A 19,691-nucleotide genomic window follows, 5' to 3' on the forward strand; every position below is an offset into this window, starting at 1 on the left:
CATGTATACTGCAGTATAACTGCATCATGTATGCAGTTATACTGCAGTCAAGTCACAACATGGATTTGTTAAGGAGCAATCTTGTCTGATTAATCTGATTAGTTACTATTAACTGAGTCACAAAGGAAATGGATGCAAAAAGTAATTTCGACCTCACACGCCTACCTTTCAATAAAGATTTTAATTCTGTTAAATATGAAAAGCTACTGTACAAATGGGAGTACTGTAGCATTAGGTGCATGTTACTGTTATGGATAAAAGGATTGTCAATTGGCAGAAGACAGAGGGTGGTTATTAATGGCTACTGTTCTTCATGGACTAATGTTATTACTGTAGACACACTGTTTTCAATATTTATTGATGATGATTTATTGATGATACTGATGAAAGCATATCAAATTTAATTTCCAAGTTTGACAATTATACAAAATTGTTGGTTGGGTGGTTAATAAGAATAATCAGGGCATGATATTCCAACAAGGTCTGGATAATTTAGGAAGATAGTCTAATGGGCTGAAAGATGGAAATTGAGGTTTATAAATGCATGGAAGGTACTACATATTGGTTGAAGTAATCCAAGAATAACATACTGATTGGTGTGTGGGGGGGGGATACCCACTCAAAGTAGTGAAGAATGAAAGAAGACTGACACCAGTTCTCTGAGCAGTGCCAGGACAGATAATGGGATTCTGTCAATAATATACAGGACCTTTGACAGCAGAGACAAACAAGTGGTTATCCTGTTGCATAAGGAAATAATTAGGTCACACTGTTGCTTCATTTCAAGAAGGATGTAGATCTGTTAGAACAAATCTGGTGAAGAGAAGATCAACATGATTAGTCAAGAGTACAAAAGGATACTTTTACAAAGAAAGACCAGAGTTCTGTAAATTGTAATATCTGAAAACTAGGCACCTGCAAGGAGACCTAATTGATGTGTTTAAAGCTTTAAATTCAGTAAATAAATGCTAGTGGCATCCTTGCTCTTTCTCAAACAACATACATAGGATGTCTAAAATTAAATTGTAAAATGGTTGTTGCAATAGATGAGTAAAAATTTTGTTTCAGTTTAAAAATGTGTTCTAACAATCAGTAATACTGATTGTTAGAACACATTTCTATTGAGTTTGTTGTGTGCATGTGTGTTTTAATAAGTACAAACTGATAAAATAATTTTAAATTATCAACAAAAGATGACTGCAATCTGGTGATAAATTTCACAATACAAAAAAATTCATTCTTCAGTAATTTGTTTGTTTTTTTTTTTTAGGAGCGTTAGCAACTAAGGCCATATTGCTCCGGGGATATGCGGTGGTCATTCCCTGACCTTTCCGCATCCTCCGTATTTGGTGGTGACGGGCTCGAACCCCGGTCTAATCAAGAAGCGTGTGCTACGCACTGCTGCTCCTGCCCACCTGGCTACGGAGGCGCCATTCTTCAGTAATAAATAACAGCTGCTTTACAAAAATAAAAAATATAAGGTAATATAAACTAGAATTAAATTGATATCTTTTTTTTTTTTTGTATCTATGATTATTATAATTTCAGAGGAAACAGACTTTACCTTCAGGAGCCAATGTGTTGATGTTATCCTCTGTAATGCAACAGAAACACAGTTTGCTACAGTGATGCACTGAATTAAAGAATCATCAAGGATTGTCCACAACAGTAATAATATAAATTTACACAATTCATCATCAGAATATGTTCCAACATCAATGAATAATGTTAACATATCAAAAATCTTATTTATTCTGTCAGCCAATTCTGATGATGTCAGCCTGTATTTCCAAGGATCAGTATTTACATTATTATAGTCAAGTGGATATTCATAATTGATGAAATCATCTATTAGTGGACAGTGCTCTTCTTGTTTGGCACCTATAAAGAATTACAAAATTCTGTTTAATACACAGAAATATATAATTAGGAAAATGGAATAAAATAGGTGTTGCTAATAAAAATAGCCAATCAATAATCATTACAATTATAAATAGCCAATTTATTTCTATTGACTACTTCATGCTGCAATATGTTCCACCACTGCAGATGTATATAATGCACTCGTATATCATAAGATGTTGTCAGTGAGTGTAAAGGCTATGAGGCAAACAAATGGGTTAAATAGAGTAGACGAATGAGAAGATAGTGAATTGTAAGTGAGAAATCATTACTTGATAATTAAGTGGATAATCCATGAGAGTGAGACCCACAATATTAACATTAGACTGAATTGGATTGGGGTTTTATGGTGCGAAAATGACTGAGGTTATAACTGAGGCAGCACTGGGAAAAAGTCATAATTTCAAAAAGAAACAAAGATATTGGGAATGTTTTAAATAGGTTACCTCATCAAAATTTGCATGTAGAATGAAATAAAAGGCAGTATTAAAGTAAAAATAAACTGTCTCATTTTATATAAATGTACAGAGATAAACAGTTTGTAAAAAATTAAAAACTGCTCACACAATGGTTATTGTCAGATAAAACCTGAGTTAAGGCTCAGCCAGATGGTTAAAAGTGGTAAAATGAGAATTTCTAAAACTGATATATTTGTTTAAAGTATGCTTAACAATGGATAAAATGGTGTCATATCACTTGCACATGAGGGTCCACCAGAAAGGAATGTGTCAGATGAATATGCCCTATGTGAGCCAAGCAAGAATTATTTCCTCTTTACAAACCCTGCCCATGCCACAAATCTTGCCACTATGAATATACCTTATTAAGGATTATTCACCTGTAGTCTGTATAGGGGACTAATGGCCCAAGATTGTCGGGACTGCTGATTTGGTTGCAGTATCAGCCAAATCATTTCCAATAATGCCAATGTGGTGAGGATCCAGCAGTAGCAGATATCAAATCCACCTTAATAGAGAGTGCATATCATCTGATGAACCTGGGACAGGGTTGGATAAGTAGTGTATCTCATTGCCAATAAGGCCTGTAGTGCATTCGAAGAACCGGTATATAATAAACTGTTGGTATTCGCAAGTTCTTATGTGATCCAAGGCTAACTATATAGGATCGGACTTTATCCAGTTCTTAAGAAGTCACATGCCGGTATTTGAGCGTGCTATGGCGGAAGGGGGTTGCTTTGGTGATCGCACAACCTTGTCTGCTGTGATGTTAAGCACTCTGAGTAGCTGCTGGACATGAATACCATATAGATGGTTGTCAATCTGACAAGTGTTATAAAGCTTTTCCCATCGTAGCTCAAAAACGGATGTCTACATGGTGTGGTCTGGCAGGGAGTTCGGTTTAAAAGCATACTGTAGAGACAAGGATGGTTCATTTGCATCCACATATAAACTTTGGAAGATGTTCTGAATGCACCAGTAACTGAACAGTCTGATAGTGAATGAGGGTCAAGCCACTGAAGAATGTGATTTCTGGCAAAAACATATAACCCGAGACCTATAATCTAGTTCTGATTGCACAAGTCTCACCACAAAGAGTAGAAGAAAGAGCATAGAGAATGTTTGGCCCTCTCATGCACTGTGTATGCAGCTGACGAACATATTGGGAAAATGCCAAATTTTTGTCGAATAGAGTCCCAAGAATTTCATCTCTGTTACTACAAGAATAGTGCTTTGTCCAAGTCTTAATTCAGGTTCAGGGTGAAGATTATACTTGTAACAAAAACGGACACAAATGGTCATCTCTAGTGAGAACATGAAATCATTGGCGATTGCCCAGGAGTTAAGATGATCAGTGGCTCATTGCAGTTGTCTCACAATAACCCACATATTGCATGGCTGGGAAAATATGCTGACATCATCAACATAGAGTGCACTGTTTATGGTTGAAGGATGCTGTTTGATAATGGAGTTTAATGGCAAAAAGCATAACACTTAAAACAGATCCTTGCGGTACTCCCTCCTCTTGACAAAAGGACTGAGAGATGGTGGATTCTACTCAAACTTGGAAAAAATGACTGGATAAAAAGTTTTTAATGAAAATGCAAAGATGACCTCTTAGACAGAGGTTATAAAGATCTTTTAAAATACCAAATCTTCAACTTGTGTCACATGCTTTTTCCATATCAAAGAAGACCAGGCACTCTTTTTTTTTTAGGAAAGCATCACAAACAGATGTTTTAATTATAATTAAGTGGTCTAAGGTGAGAGAATGTGGTGGAATATCCCCCCAGGCTTTGTTTTGTGCCTTTCTTGATGCTGTGCATTCTGATTTACAGCAAACTGGGTGGATGTTTTTGGAATTTCAATTGCAGCTGCATGTATAATAGTTTCTGTGATGTATGCAAACGCATTATTAATAGGCTCCTCACTGACCATAGTGATGTCAATATTTGCCAGATGTTGAAAGGCATTCCAGTCAATCTGATCACCTGCTTACATAGTGTGAAAAGGTTATCACAGGAAGTGATCACTTCCATACAAGTTCTCCTCCACCTCTCAAGTAAGTGAAGGAAGAAGAGACTGTGAGCAGATAGAAAGATCAATGGCAGAAAACGTATGAGTAGGCATGTGGAAGAAAGCGTTTGTTCCCACATTTAGAAGGGAGATATCATTTTTTTTTTTTTTTTTTTTTTGATTTGGTAGTTGTTGGCGCATCGGCTTCTGTGGCCATATTGCACCTCCCAAGGTTTTTGCAGTACTTTGATCCAAGCCCGAGGGGGGAATCGAACCCGAGAGATATCATTGTCAGGGAGCATATGCTCTCTAACCCTGCCAGTGCTGACATTAAAATATCCAAGAAGTATGAAAGGGTGAGGCAACTGCATTACAAGATCTTTCTGGAGAATGTCATTCTCAGGTGACAAATAAATAGAGCACACTATTAATAAAAACTGCATTGTAAGCAAATTGCTACAGCCTCTATGCTTGTAAGTACCAAATGCCAAAATAGGGTCTGGTTGCCCATGAGCATAGCAACTGCTCCTGTCAGGGCCATCTACAATTCTATTCTTACAAATAATAGTAATGTTACATATGGCAGGGTCAGCATTTGCCTTTAGATAAGTCTCCTGTAAGGAAAAGCATGTTGGTTCATACTTTCGCAGGAGTGTCTTGATGTTAACTGTATTTCGCCAGAATCCATGATATACTGTAGGAACTTGTCCATCATTTGAGATCGGTGGATCCGTCTATCAGCTTCCAAACTGTTGTGGTCTTATTTCACTCAGCCTTGGATTTTTTTGGGGGAAGTATGGACACTGTACTGTGTCCATTTCTTCCTCTGCAAAGAGTTTCAAACAGAATCATCTAATACCTTCTTCACCTCAAAGTCCATTCTTTCTTGTATTTCACATGATATGTTTTCACACAATGAAGTTTTTTTGAATTTTCACTGCTGCTTTGTTTTGTAACTGGAAGAGCATTAGGAGGTAGATATATAAATGGCAGCTGAGTGGTCTTTCTGTGCAGGTTTTTGTGGGCTCAGTTATTAGCATACAATAGGACCAAATAACTCTTTAGGTGGTACAGTCATTTTGGTTTGAGTTCTGACAGAACATCTCCCTGCTACCTTCTGAGCATAGGAAGGATTTTTTGGTGTTTACTTGTTTCATTGCTTTTCTTGCTTCCTGATATCTGTATTTTTTTTTTTTTTTTTTCCTTCCATTTCTGGTATGCTCATGAATATGCAGGGTGCTCTGCTTGGCAGTTAATACAGCGGGTCTTTTAGGTGAATATGCTATTTCGTAGTCATTTGCAGTACATCAAGCACATGCAAAGAGGTCCATGACAGGCCATTTGCGTACATATTACTTGCATTTAAAGCACCTTAAAGGATTTGGAATATGGACACATTGGACAGTTATGATAGCCAGTTTTGATCTAATCAGAAGACAGCGAATTAAACGTAAGGATAATGTTTCTAGTGAGAACAAGATTCCCATCCCTATGCATCAATATTTGTTTCATGTAGCAACCTTCACTCCTTGATATTTTAATTTAGAACAGATTTCCTCTTCAAATACATCTAGGAGATCCGATTCTGAGATTATATCTCAGGATGAATTCAGTGTCTCATGGGTGTAACTATGATCTGAATTCCCCCAGTACATGTTGCTCAGAGGAGGTGTTCTGAATGCTTGCCACTTCTGGTCTCTATGAGGATGTTACCTGAGTGAAGCCATCTGACCGATTTAGGAGAGCCAGCCATCCAAACCCTTCTAAATAAAGATGGGTTACATTTTTCCTAGCTTCTCACTAGTGCAGTGAATTATCAAGAAACACAGTACCTGACATTTCTTTCGTTTGCTGTTTCTACGCCAAGGTGACTTTATCTGGGTCACTGACTAAGTTCACCAGTAGGAACAGTGTTGGGGTGCTAGAAGAAAAAGTTTGATTATCAGAATTCATTTTGTGTCTATTGAGTGTCCAGGCTCCCCACCTACCATGGAGCCCAAATGAGATGCCCACTACCCAGAAAACAATAGTGCACCCGGGAGTGACACTGGGAGCTACCATAACCATAACAGACACCACAACCACATGGCAGCCTGCCTGAATCCTGTCTCTTGGACTATGAAGGTATGGGGCATGACACTGACATGATTCACCCTTGCAGGTGAACCAACTAGCCAACTGATCCTGGGAAAGCTGTCCCAGGACCACTTGTTTTGATGAAGCAGAGACACCAAAGGTGTGTTGAAGCTCGGTCCCGCAACCTCCAGGATCCCCCTTTCTGTGTTTCCACAGGTTGCAGCAAAAACATGCTGGATTCCTATGACATCAGCCTGAACTTAAGCTGTGGGCTTTGGATCCCAGTGATGCCAATCTCCAAAACCAGCAGCATCAGAGAGGACCCCCTCACCAAGTACAGTTGCCCACGTTGAGGTTCACAATATTAACAGTTTCTTAATCCTAAGCAAGGTTTCTACATTGTTTTCTACATCAGCATGTTCGGGAGGCAAACAGAGGGAGTAATACTCTTGATTTGATTATCAGTAGTGTTTCTTCATGCATTAAGAATCTGCAGGTAAATGAACCACTAGGTGGCAGTGATCACAGTGTGCTGAAGTGGTATTTACTCAAAGAGGTAACTACCATTAGGGGTAAAGGGAAGGGTTATTGCTTTCGTAAAGGTGACTACGATGGACTGAGACAGTATTTAAATTCTATACAGTGGGACCAACTGATGATGTTACCAACAGCAAATTCAAAATGGGAAGCATTCAAAGAACTTATCTTGGAAGCTACTAGGCTTTACATACCAACTAAGAAATATTGTTCATCTGACATCCACTTAGGCCTAAGTGGATGTCGGATGAACTAATTAGACATATGGCAGAGAAGAAAAATGCATGGGATACATACAAATTAACACGTGACACAAAAGCCTATGATAGATACAAGTTGATCTGTAACCAAGTTACAAAGGAGGTTAGGCAGGCGAAGGCAGATTACGAGAAATCTTTGGCAACGGATGCAAAGAAAAACAGCAAAGAGTTCTTTACTTATGTAAACTCTAGAAGGATGGGGATGAATCAGATTGGTCCACTTGATATTGATGGGTCAACTGTTGATGATCCTGCTCAGGTAGCTAACAAACCAAATGAATATTTTGCAACGACATTCACACATGAGGAGTTATTCAGCGAGGGGAATGCCAGAGGTGTATCCAACTCTGGCAGTAAGCTAGAGAATCTTGTAATAACTGAGAGTAAAGTGGAGGAGAAATTGTTGAAGATAAATACAAGAAAGGCACCTGGGGTGGATGGGATCTATCCAGTTATATTAAAGGAGGCAGCAAAGGAAGTAAGCAAACCCTTAGCCATAATTATGAGAGCTTCCTTGGACTCAGGGGAAGTACCCATGGACTGGAGATGTGCAAATGTGACCCCAATTCACAAAGGAGGATCAAAGGGCGACACAGTAATTACAGACCTGTTAGTTTAACTTCTGTTCCTGGAAAATTAATGAAGGCACTGGTTAAAGAAGCACTGCAGGATCATCTAGACAAGACTTCAGTTATAGCTCAGACACAGCATGGTTTTGTTAAGGGGAAGTCTTGCCTGACCAATTTGATTGGATAGTATGATGCAGTCATAAAAGAACTGGATGAAGGGAATAACTTTGATATTATATACTTGGATCTTAGAAAGGCTTTTGATACTGTTGCACATGGAAGACTGCTGAACAAATTGGGGCAGTGTGGCATTGGAGGCAAATTGCTGCTATGGATAAAGGGGTGGTTGAGGGGGAGAAGACAGAGTGGTAATCAATGGACACTGCTCATCGTGGACTAATGTTATTAGTGGAGGCCCTCAGGGTTCAGTATTGGGTCCATTATTGTTTTCTGTATTTATAAATGATATTGATGATGGTATATCACGCTTAATGTCCAAGTTTGCAGACGATATGAAGGTTGGCAGGGTTGTCAAGGACACTCACACTATGCTACTGCAACAGGATCTGGAAAGGTTGAGCAGATGGGCTGAGAGGTGGCAAATGAAGTTTAAAATTGACAAATGTTAAGTACTACATAAGGGAAACAGCAACCCCAGAGCAACGTATCAACTCTGTGGTACTACACTGACAGTGGTAGAGAATGAAAGAGACCTGGGGGTGGTTGTGCAGGCAGATATGAAGTTTTCTGAGCGTGCAGATGGGCTGCAAGAGTAGCTTGTGGTGTATTGTCAATGATATATAGGAATTTTTCTAGCAGGGATAAGGAGGTGATTATTCCCTTGTATAAAGCAATGGTCAGACCGCACCTAGAGTACTGTATACAGGTCTGGAGGCCTCATTTCAAGAAGGATGTAGAGATGCTGGAACGAGTACAGAGAAGGGCAACAAGATTAGTGAATGGAACAAAGGGGTGCTCTTACGAAGAAAGGCTTACATTTTGCAAATTACAGTGTCTGCGGACTAGGCACCAGCGAGGTGATGTGATAGAGGTGTATAAAGCCTTGAATGGTTTGAGCATGCTGAATGTTGATGGGATTCTTCCTCTTGCTGAGAATAATCACCCAAGAGGGCATAAATTCAAATTGAGAAAAGACAGATGTAGGATAGATGTGAGGAAATTTGCCTTTAGCCAGCAGGTGGTTGGTTGCTGGAATAGACTTCCATCCCTTGTCGTGGAAGTTGATAGCCTAAATAAGTTTAAGGCTCAGCTGGACATGTATTTCGAACGAACAGAGGGGTGAAGTGGAAGTGGTTATTTTTTATTTATTTATTTAATTATTATTTTTTTTTTTTGGCTGATGCTGCATAAGCTTGCTTTCTTGCATCAAATGCCTCTACTAATGCTAATGCTGTTGTTGTTGTTGTTTGAGAGCTATTGGCACAAGAGCAGCTTAGGCTATAATGCGCCTAATCTAGGTTAGAGTTTCATATTTCGACATTTTTTATTATGTTGTTCAGATGGAAGCCAAGATTTTATTTTATAATTACGTAGCTTTTTCGTAAATGTTACACTATTTATTTTTATATGTTCTGGTAGTATCCGATTAACTTAAGGAAAAAGAAAATGTCGCTAATATTTGGCCGGTTATCTAAAATTGTTTTGAGCGTTAGGTTGTTTTGTGCGTTCCTGGTTATTTGAAAGGCTTTTATACGTTCTGAAGTAAATCTTGGACAGTTCACCATGAAGTGATGTACAGTGAGTGGAACGTGACAGTTTTGGCATTGAGGAGGGTCTTCACCTCTGAGTAGGTAAGAATGGGTCATATGGGTATGCCCAATTCGCAATCAAGCAAGGATCAGTTCTTCGTGTCTGTTGGATCGGTAACTGGAAGTCCATGGTCGGAGTGTTTGTTTAATTACATGAAGTTTGTTGTTACTTTGATCTTTCCAATGTTGTTGCCATTGTTTTAAACTACTTTGGTGGATTAACGACTTGTAATCAGTATATGGTATTGAGCGGAAGGCATATTAAGAGGTAGCAGTTTCTCTTGCCGCTTTATCTGCTCTTTCATTCCCAGTTATTCCTGTGTGGCCTGGAATCCAACAGAAACTGATCTTGTGATTATTTTGCAATAGCTTTGACACTGAATATTGTACTTGTAAAACTGGGTGTGCTTTAGTATTGGCATTCTGCAAAGCAATGACAGAGCTAAGCGAGTCAGTGAAAATTATGCTGTCTGCTATCTGTTCATGTTTAATTTTGTTTACGGCCATCAAAATGGCTTGCAATTCTGCTGTAAAGATGCTGCATTCTTTTGGAAGTTGTTGGATGAGAGTACAGTCTTCAGAGTGAATCGCAGCTCCTACACAAGTTTCTGTTTTTGAGCCATCTGTGTATATGAAAGTGTAATGTTCATATTTTTCTTTGTATGCTGCATGTAGTTGCTGGTAGTTTGTTCTCGGGAGATTTGTTTTCCCCCAAGATTGGAAATGCAGGTCACACGCAGGTTGAATTATAATCCACGGTGGAATGATGTGTGTAGTCGTGGTAGCTATGCTTTCATAATTAAGCTCTCGGCATAACAGTAAATCTTTTAGACGGATATTGGAAGGGCGGTTTATTCGTGGATGGGCTTGGTATACGTTTTCAAGGTACGATGAAAACAGAACCTCTCTATTTGGATGATCGGTGATGGATTTTATCTTTACAGAATAGTGTAATAATAAGTTCTGTCGTCTAAGTTGTAGTGAAGGTTCATGGGCTTTTGCATATAGGCTTTGTACAGGTGAAGTGCGAAAAGCTCCAAGTGCTATACGGAGTGCACTGTGGTGTATGGGATCTAACCATCTCAGTGCACTTGGTCTTGCGGAGTCGTAAACAGGTGCTCCATAGTCCAGCTTGGAACGCACTATTGCTCGATAAAGTTTAAGTAGTGTATGTCGATCTGCACCCCAAGTCGTTGCGGAGAGAACTTTGAGTAGATTTAACTTCTTGATGCAAGAATGTCTTAGTTGCTTAATATGTTCAAGGAATGTCAGTTTCTTATCTAAGAGAAGTCCTAAGAATCTTATGTTTGGTACAACTGGGATCATATATCCATCTAGTTTAAGTTCAGGATCAGGGTGTAGGTTTCGTTTCCTACAGAAGTGTATACATGCAGTTTTCTGTGTGGAAAACCGGAAGCCATTTGTTTGTGCCCATTGACTTATTTTATTTATTGCTCCCTGTAACTGCCGTTCTATACTTCGCATATTCTGAGAGTGATAGGACATACTGAAATCATCAACGTATAAAGCGGTATCAACAGGTTTTGGTATATGCTCAGTTATGGAGTTTATTTTGATAGCAAAGAGGGTTGTGCTAAGCACAGACCCCTGAGGCACACCCTCTTCTTGGGTGAAGACTTTTGAAAGAGTATTCTGCAGTCTAACTTGAAATGACCTGTGGAGTAAGAAATTTTGAATATATTTAGGAAGATGTCCACGTAATCCAAGGTGGTATAGGTTTTGAATAATTTCATAACGCCACGCAGTATCGTAAGCTTTTTCTATGTCAAAACATATCATTACATGGTGCTCTTTTTGGATAAAGGCATTCCGCACACTGTTTTCTAATTTGATCAGTAAATCTAGTGTTGAACGATTTTTTCTGAAACCATGCTGTGCTGGATTGAGAAGGTTATTTCTGTTCAAAAACCATGTTAGACGAGCATTGATAATTTTCTCCATAACTTTTCCCAGGCAACTGGTTAGGCAATTGGACGGTAGTTGCGTGGGTCAGAGAGGTCTTTCCCCGATTTTGGGAAAGCAAGAATTATTGCATGACGCCAACTGTCTGGAAATTGGTTTTATAGGAAGATTCTGTTATATAGTTTTAGTAATGCCATTTGGGATTGATCATCAAGTTGTTTTAACATCATATAGTGGATTTGGTCTGGACCTACAGCACTTTGCTTTGTCTGGGATAGAGCGTGTTTCAATTCATAGAATGTTAAGGGTAGGTTGTACTCTTCATTATTTCTTGTGGAAAAATTCAGTTTATGCCTTTCTATTCTTGCCTTGTATACAGTAATACCCCGAAGTTACGCGATAGGTGGGTCCGACGAAAATCGCGTAAGTCGGGGTACAACTTTGCATATAAATACATATAAATTTTGCTTAATTGGGACCAAGGACTAACAAAAACACTAGTTTAGAAAAAAAATATTAATAAAATTGCAGTTCTTTATACATATTAATACAAAATATGTATTAAAAAAACAAATGACTTACGTTAAAAAGTTATTTCGATGTCGATGGCTTCATAAAATCTAACAAATTCGTCTGACGACACAGCGCGTTCTTTTTTTCACGCAGAATTTCTTCGTAGCAAGCTAATAATTTTTTTATTCCTTGCTTTGTAGCTATAACGCGTTCTTCGTTGGAGTCTATGTTTTCTAAAATTTTTAAGCCCTTTACAATTGAGCCCTTTTCAATTATCAACCTGTCAAGTTTGCAATTGTCATGTGCTTTTCGCCGTTGCTTTATTTAGGCCTGTAGCACGTGCAATATCACATGGTCTTTCATTTCGCTCAAAGCGTTTCACAATTTCATATTTTTTTCCTCTATCGACAGAGGCGGACTGGCCATAAGCCTTACCGGGGAAACCCCGTGGGCCAGTGTGATCTTGGCCATAAACCATAGTATGAGGCCACTATAAATTTTCCCGGGTAAGAATTTTTGACCCAGTCCGCCTCTGTTTATCGATAATTGCTTTTCTTTTTCTCTCTGAATCTGCAGTGTCTTCACCAGGACGCTTCCTTTTCACACCTTTTAATTAAGTATTTTACTCATTTTTAGGGAATAAAGCCCAATTACAAAACGAGGAGGCACGCTTGATACGCATAAACAAAGCTGCGCGCATGTAGCAACTGAATAAACAACACCATAAAGGCAGAGATACACTATTAACACCTCACATTTCTAGGGGTTACTACCATAAAACAATAAAAATCCAGTTGCGTTTCTGCTAGTGAAATCTGTTATAAACTGGTAGTAAACTCGATCTAATTGCATTTGCGATTATACCGATAGCTGGAATTGTGTTGGTTTTTACGTTATTATGGTGAAATGTGTTTCCCCTTCACTGATATAAAAAACATAAAAGCAACAAAGTTGAATTTTGTTCATCTTTCGCTCTCATTCTCCGCCGTCGCACCGTATATCGATAACATATGAAAAACGACCTTGAAGATAGTGGGCGGCAGCGTTGCCAAACGAAAAAATCAGGAACCGCGTAACTCCGAGTTCGCGTAAGTCGGGGTAGCGTAAGTCGGGGTATTACTGTATTTGAAAACTGGGAGTATATGAGGTGGTCGCTGATATTCTGGCGAAGGTTTCGCCCAGTGCATTGGCTATTTCTGACGGCTCTGCAGTGACTTGCCCATTCCAGTTTAGGATCGGAGTTGGAGTAATCGGGTATCTGCCACTCATTTTGTTAATTTTATTCCAGACAGTTTTAAATGGTGTGGAACTTGTAAATGTAGATGCAAATTTTATCCAGGATTCTTTCCTACTGGCCCGCCTAATATACAAAGGGTACTAGGAAAGTTTTGCAATATGACGCAACAATGAATCACAGGAAGCTGCTTGTTGCTGCATGTTGAGACATGTTCATACGTGCATAGTAGCCGCCGCGCCAAGTCGATGGGCTCAGTTATTCATTAGTAGTGAGAGTGTAAAGTGCTTGCGATGGCATCGTGGTCACGAAATGAGATAAGGACAGTTTTGCGGTATAATTTCGTGCGTGGTTTAACCATAGACCAGTGCTTAGAAGAAATGATTCTTGCACTAGATGATGATTGTCCACATCGTACAACGATATTCAGGTGGTATAGAGAATTCCAAAGGGGAAATTGCACGCTGGAGGATTCTGAGAGGCCGGGAAGGCCACGAATGTCAGTTACGGAGGAAAACATTACTGCCGTGAGGAAAATGCTTGACGAAAACAGGCAAGTGACCTACCAACAGATAGAGGATACTTTGGGCCTAAATGCACCAGCAATTCGTTCAATTCTGCAAGATCATTTGCACGTGAAGAAACTTTGTTCTCTCTGGGTGCCGAATCAACTGACTGAAGAGCAGATGACACGACGTGTGACTTGGTGCCGGGAGATGTTAAAAAAGTTTGATAAGGGACAATCTCGGTATGTGAACAACATCGTGACAGGTGACAAGACTTGGCTGTACTATTACGATCTGCCGACCAAGGCTCAAAACAAAGTTTGGGTCTTTGATGATGACGACACACCCGTAATTGTCAGAAAATCCCGATCTGTAAAGAAGAAAATGATAGCTGTATTTTTCAAATCGAGTGAAATTGTGGAACGTGTCGTTTTGGACACGCAGAAGACAGTCACAGCTAAGTGGTATACTGAACAATGCCTGCCTAAAGTCATTGGATCTATGAAGAACCTGCGGCCAAAGTCAAGAATGGACACCTGGTACCTCCATCACGATAATGCTCCAGTTCACCGCGCCAAAGCGTGCACCGAATATTTGACCACGACAGGACTGAAACTTCTCGAGCACCCTCCCTACAGTCCAGACCTTGTTCCCTGCGACTTTGCACTGTTCCCGCATGTGAAAATGAAGCTAAAAGGGAGGCGGTTTTCCAGTGATGAGGACCTTCTACGGGCTTGGGACAACGAGTGTGCTTTACTCCCTAGTGAAACTTGGCAGAACTGGTTTAAAGATTGGTTTCGGAGGATGGAGAGGTGTATTGAATGTAGAGGAAATTACTTTGAAAAAATTAAATAAACAAAGCTGTATTGCAAAACTTTCCTAGTACCCTTTGTATCTGGCTCTTGCCCGTGCCTTCTTGAACAATATGAGGTTCTCTAAAGTTGGATATCTGCGAAAAGTATTCCAGGTTTTGTTTCGCTCTTTCTTAGTCTGCGCACATTCTGCATTCCACCATGATTTTGGATGTGTTGGAAAGTGAGACGATGTTTTTGGGATAGAGTGTTCAGCAGCTTGAATTATTTTATTTGTTATATATTGTACTGCTGCATCTAACGGTTTTTGCTTGATAGTATCAACATTTAGTTTTGCTAATGATTTATAAGTTTCCCAATCTGCTTCATTTATTTTCCATCTGGGAGTTTTGTGTGACTTGCTTTTTTTTTTTTTTTTTTTTTGATTTGGTAGTTGTTGGCGCATCGGCTTCTGTGGCCATATTGCACCTCCCAAGGTTTTTGCAGTACTTTGATCCAAGCCCATGGCGGGAATCGAACCCGCGACCTTTGGATTGCCGGGCAGGTACTTTACCCACTCGGCTAGCCCGGTCGGCTTGCGTGACTTGCATGTGGTTCCTAATGCCATGGTGATGATTATTGGATAGTAATCACTGCTGAGTGGATCACTGTGCACTGACCAATCAAGTATTGGAAATAGTATTGGAGAACATACAGACAGGTCTATAGCTGTAGTATTTCCTGATGGAAGATGTGTATAAGTATGTTTGCCGTCGTTCAACAAAGTTAAATCATTCTCGTCTATCCATTTTTCAATTTGTTTTCCTCTCCGATCTGTGGTGGTGTTACCCCACACAGGGCTATGTCCGTTGAGGTCGCCTAGTATACAGAAGGGGGTTGGTAACTGCCTTACAATGTCTTCTAAATCCTGTTGTAATAAATTTTGGTTTGGTGGAACATAAATTGTTATTACTGTTATGAGGGATCTAGTGGCTATGCGTACTGCAATCGCTTCAAGGGTTGTGTTTAGCGGGACAATCTGGGAAGGAATGCGAGAATTTATTAGTATTGCCACACCACCATGGGTTGTGCCACCTGTTACTCTGTCCTTTCAATATGCTGTATAGTTCTTTATTAAGGTAGAGTCTTGAGGTCTGAGGTAGGTTTCTTGTAAGCAAAGACATAATGGTGCATACTGTGTAATCAGCTCATATATATCACCTATGTTAGTGCGGAGTCCTCTACAATTCCACTGGATTATGGTTTTCATTATTTGGTTTTGGAGAGGTTCTCGATCTGTTTCCTAGATGCTGTTTTAAGTCTTTCACACGTTGGTTTTTCCTTTTTGGGGAAATATGGTTTTCCGGTTTCCATATTGTCTTCCGCGAAAATCTCTAATACTGATTCATCTGCTTGGTTGGTTGCTTCTGTCTCCATTTGTTCGGTTGCCTTCTGACTTATGACATTGCGTTTTCCTTGAGGGGCTTTCGATTCTGAGTGTTTTATATCGGGAGGTACGGAAAGTGGTGTGTTGGTGAGTTTCTCTTGATGTTTTGGCTGGGAAATTGTAAGTAGTGCTCGTGCCCAGTCTGAGATAGATTTCTTTGGAGGAATTGTAAAATCTGTTTGGGTTTCTATTGTACGACGATTCGTTATGACCTGCGCGTAGGAAGGTCTGTTTAAGATAGTCGGGTGTATAGTTCTCTTAGCTTCTTGGTATGTGACAGAATGTTCCACTTTATACCGCTGAATCTGCTTTTCTCTTTTCCAATATTCACAAATCTTGAAATAGGCAGAATGGTCTCGCTTGCAGTTTGGACATTTCGGTTTTTCGGATGAACAGTTCTGATTGCTGTGCTCCTGGGACCCGCAGTTGGAACAGATAGCTACACCACGGCATGCCATTTGTGAATGACTATACTTTTGGCATTTAAAGCAGCGGAGAGGATTTGGAATGTATGGTCTGATGTTACAATTTAGATATCCGGCCTTCACAGATGTAGGTGGTTTAGGAGTGTTGAATGTCAGTATGATAGTTCTGGTTGGGATAAGTGTCCCATCTCTTGTAATTTTAATCCTTCTCACAGCTATAACGCCTTGATTTTCAAGTTCATTTTTAATTTCTTCTTCGGAGACGCTGATAAGGTCCCACTCAGAAATTACTCCTTTCGATGTATTTAGCGTATTATGGGGAGAGAGAGAGACCTTTACTGGGATCCCACCAAATGTTTTCATTTGAAGCAGTCTTTCTGTGTGTTTGGTATTTGTTGTCTCGACTAGAATGTCGCCTGATTTTAGTCGCTTAACATTTTTTGGTGTTCCAGCCACGCTTTCTAAACATTTCTGGATGACGAATGGCGACAATTTTCCTAATGGCTGTTCTGTCGCAGAATTAAAGACAATAAAGGTAGGTGCATTAAGTGATGTTATTTCCTTTTTTTGTCTTTTGGTTGCAATAGTCACATTGTCCTCATTTTTCTGACTCAAAGGAGTCAGATCTTTGGGATTCGTGGTAATATTTGAGTCATTCATGTTTGCTCCTTTTGGCCCTGGGAGTGAGAGCTTTTCCTCCCAGGTTTCCGGCCCCGCCACGGGGAGGCAGGAGCGGTGCCACCTAGTGACCAAGCGGAAGTAGATTAGTGGTTAGTAGGACTAGAATATAAATAAAAGAAAGGTGACTTTCCTTTCTTAGGAACCTTTGCACTGATACTTTTCAGTAACTATATATATTTACAGAAGAGAATTAACTTTAAACTCTTGATATATCTAACACTCTTTCACTTTAGGAATCGCTTTATAACTGCACAGAAATCGCCTGATCACTAGAAACGCTTGGCACTCGGGGCCAATGCTAATAGGTGGTATTCTCTTGAAATTAGTGGCAACACAACCAATTTTAAAGATTTTAACTATTAAAATATGTATTATAATTCTTTCTTTAACAATTTTTCTTCTTACATTGTTTTGGGAATGCAAGGTAAACATCCCCAGTATGATTTTCAACTTCAATCTGTATTACTGATTATCTTTTTGACTGGAGAAATGTGGCTATAAAAAAATTTTAATGAATCGACACTGGTGTATAAAATTATCCATTCATGGATTATTTACCTAATGAATTTTTCAAACTTTGTTTTCTCTTGCTGCATGTTATAGTGAAAGGCAAATGAGGTAGTCAGAAAAGCCTTTTTACTCATTATAGGATCAGAATGGAGAATAGAAATATAACTTGCATATTTTAAACTATTTCTTGCCTTTCCTCCCACAAAGATACTATGTGCATCCATAATTTTTAGATTATACTAATTATCCAAAAATTAATTCATTTTCAGATGCTAAGATCAAATTTAAAAAAAAAAATAAATAAATAAAAAATTTGAGCTTACTAACAATGCACTAAAATGTGTAACAAAACTGGAAAACTGTTACTGGGATGATAGAAACAGGTGTGCATAAGCCATTAATTTAATTTGATTATTTCTCCACTGAATGATCCTGACAAGTAGCAGAAGAATGTCCATGTGGATGAATGGATTGATAATGATAATATTAATATCAGTTTTAGTTTATTGCATTATTTTTAGTTTTTGGTATTAGATTAACCATAGGCATATGTTACTACTAAATTGCACCTTTAAGCAGACTAACCATTAGTTCAGCACCATATAGACTAAATCTAAGTATAATGCAAGTGAACAGGTCATCTAATGATATTACGGAAATTTTTCATATAATTTCCATAATATCATTAATCTAAAAATTATACTTAATATCAAATTTCACATACACATAATGACTTATTGTATACAACTGCAATAGCATTATCACGACATATAGACTAAGTTAAATACATTTTTTGAAGTACAGTATTATTAAAATTACATGCTGGATTCCTAATATTGTTCATCTGACATCCACTTAGGCCTAAGTGGATGTCGGATGAACTAATTAGACATATGGCAGAGAAGAAAAATGCATGGGATACATACAAAATGTATGTATCCATATATATCGGGTTGGCCAACCATCCCAATATGGCCAGGATTGTCCCAATTTAGAACTTCGAGTCCTGCTTCCAGATAATACGATCATTTGTCCTGATAAGAGAGGAAAAAACTGTTAATTTATTGATTTTACGTATTTTTAATTAATTCTTATTGGAATCTGAAGGATGTGTCAAAATTATTATTATTAGCAGCTATATGGTGCAAGGAAGCCTGAGGCTTATGCTGCCCACACCAAAAATAAAAAAAATTTCTGAATTACCATGAGAGAGAGAGAGAGTCAGAATAGAAGGGAATCACCAAGAAAGAGAAGAATGATGATATCCAGCTCAGGACCCTGGGTGTGCCAAGCCCATACCAGATGTAAGTCCCTGATTTTGGCCTTCCAAATTGGACTTAACATAACACTTAACAAATCCATGTTGTGCCAGCCATATAATTCCATTCCTATCTAGAGGTAGAATTATTATTTTTTATTCCATCTTTATTCCCAAATTATTTCTTTAACCAGTGATTCCATTTTATCCCTAAAACAGAAGCTACAAGATAACAAGTCAGCAGTTAATCAACATTAGTACTAGCATATAATGCAAGTACTAATGCTGATTTCACCTATCCATTCATATACATACATTCCCCCAATAGTTTGTCTAGTTCTTCCTTGAATTTATTTAAGCTATAAACTTCCACAACAACAGATGGAAGCTTTTTCCAGCAATCAACGGCTCACTGGCTAAAGGCAACTTCTGCACATCTATTCTGCAATTGTCCTTCCTCAACTTCAATTTATGACCCCTCATGTGCATAATCTGAGCAAGAGGAAGAATACCACCAGCACTAAAGCTTGTTCAATCCATTTAAAAATTCAAAGCCTTAACCACTTCAATTAGATAACCTTGCAGGTGCCTAGTATTCAGATGTGGCGATTTGCAGACATGAAGCCTTTCTTGGTATGAACAAACCTTTATAATCCTCCAATCTCATTGCACTTCTGTACTCGTTCTAGCAGTTTTATACCCTTCCTAAATTTGGCATTAGCCTTAGCGGAGGCATATGATGCAAGAAAGCAAGCTTGTGTAGCATCAACCAACAAACCATTTCATTCGTCCATCCATCCATCCACTTCAAAAGTT

The 19,691-nt window shown here is 38.9% G+C and overlaps 2 protein-coding genes across 2 annotated transcripts in view; both read right to left on the reverse strand.

Annotated features, from left to right (window-relative positions):
• Positions 1–1,758, reverse strand: part of LOC150089664 (uncharacterized) — a 132,603-nt gene extending 130,845 nt beyond the window's left edge. Inside the window, exon 1 of the mRNA XM_090368721.1 lies at positions 1,565–1,758. Coding sequence (XP_090224847.1) covers positions 1,565–1,735 — 171 coding nt within the window. The 5' untranslated portion in view covers positions 1,736–1,758. The remainder of the gene's footprint in view (positions 1–1,564) is intronic.
• Positions 1,759–1,796: 38 nt separating this feature from the next.
• Positions 1,797–19,691, reverse strand: part of LOC150089665 (uncharacterized) — a 123,596-nt gene continuing 105,701 nt past the window's right edge. Inside the window, exon 4 of the mRNA XM_090390068.1 lies at positions 1,797–1,881. Coding sequence (XP_090246194.1) covers positions 1,852–1,881 — 30 coding nt within the window. The 3' untranslated portion in view covers positions 1,797–1,851. The remainder of the gene's footprint in view (positions 1,882–19,691) is intronic.

The sequence above is a fragment of the Mastigoproctus giganteus genome, chromosome 2 (assembly GCF_048544385.1).
Source record: "Mastigoproctus giganteus isolate SK-2022 chromosome 2, ASM4854438v1, whole genome shotgun sequence".
Classification (NCBI taxonomy): domain Eukaryota; kingdom Metazoa; phylum Arthropoda; class Arachnida; order Uropygi; family Thelyphonidae; genus Mastigoproctus; species Mastigoproctus giganteus.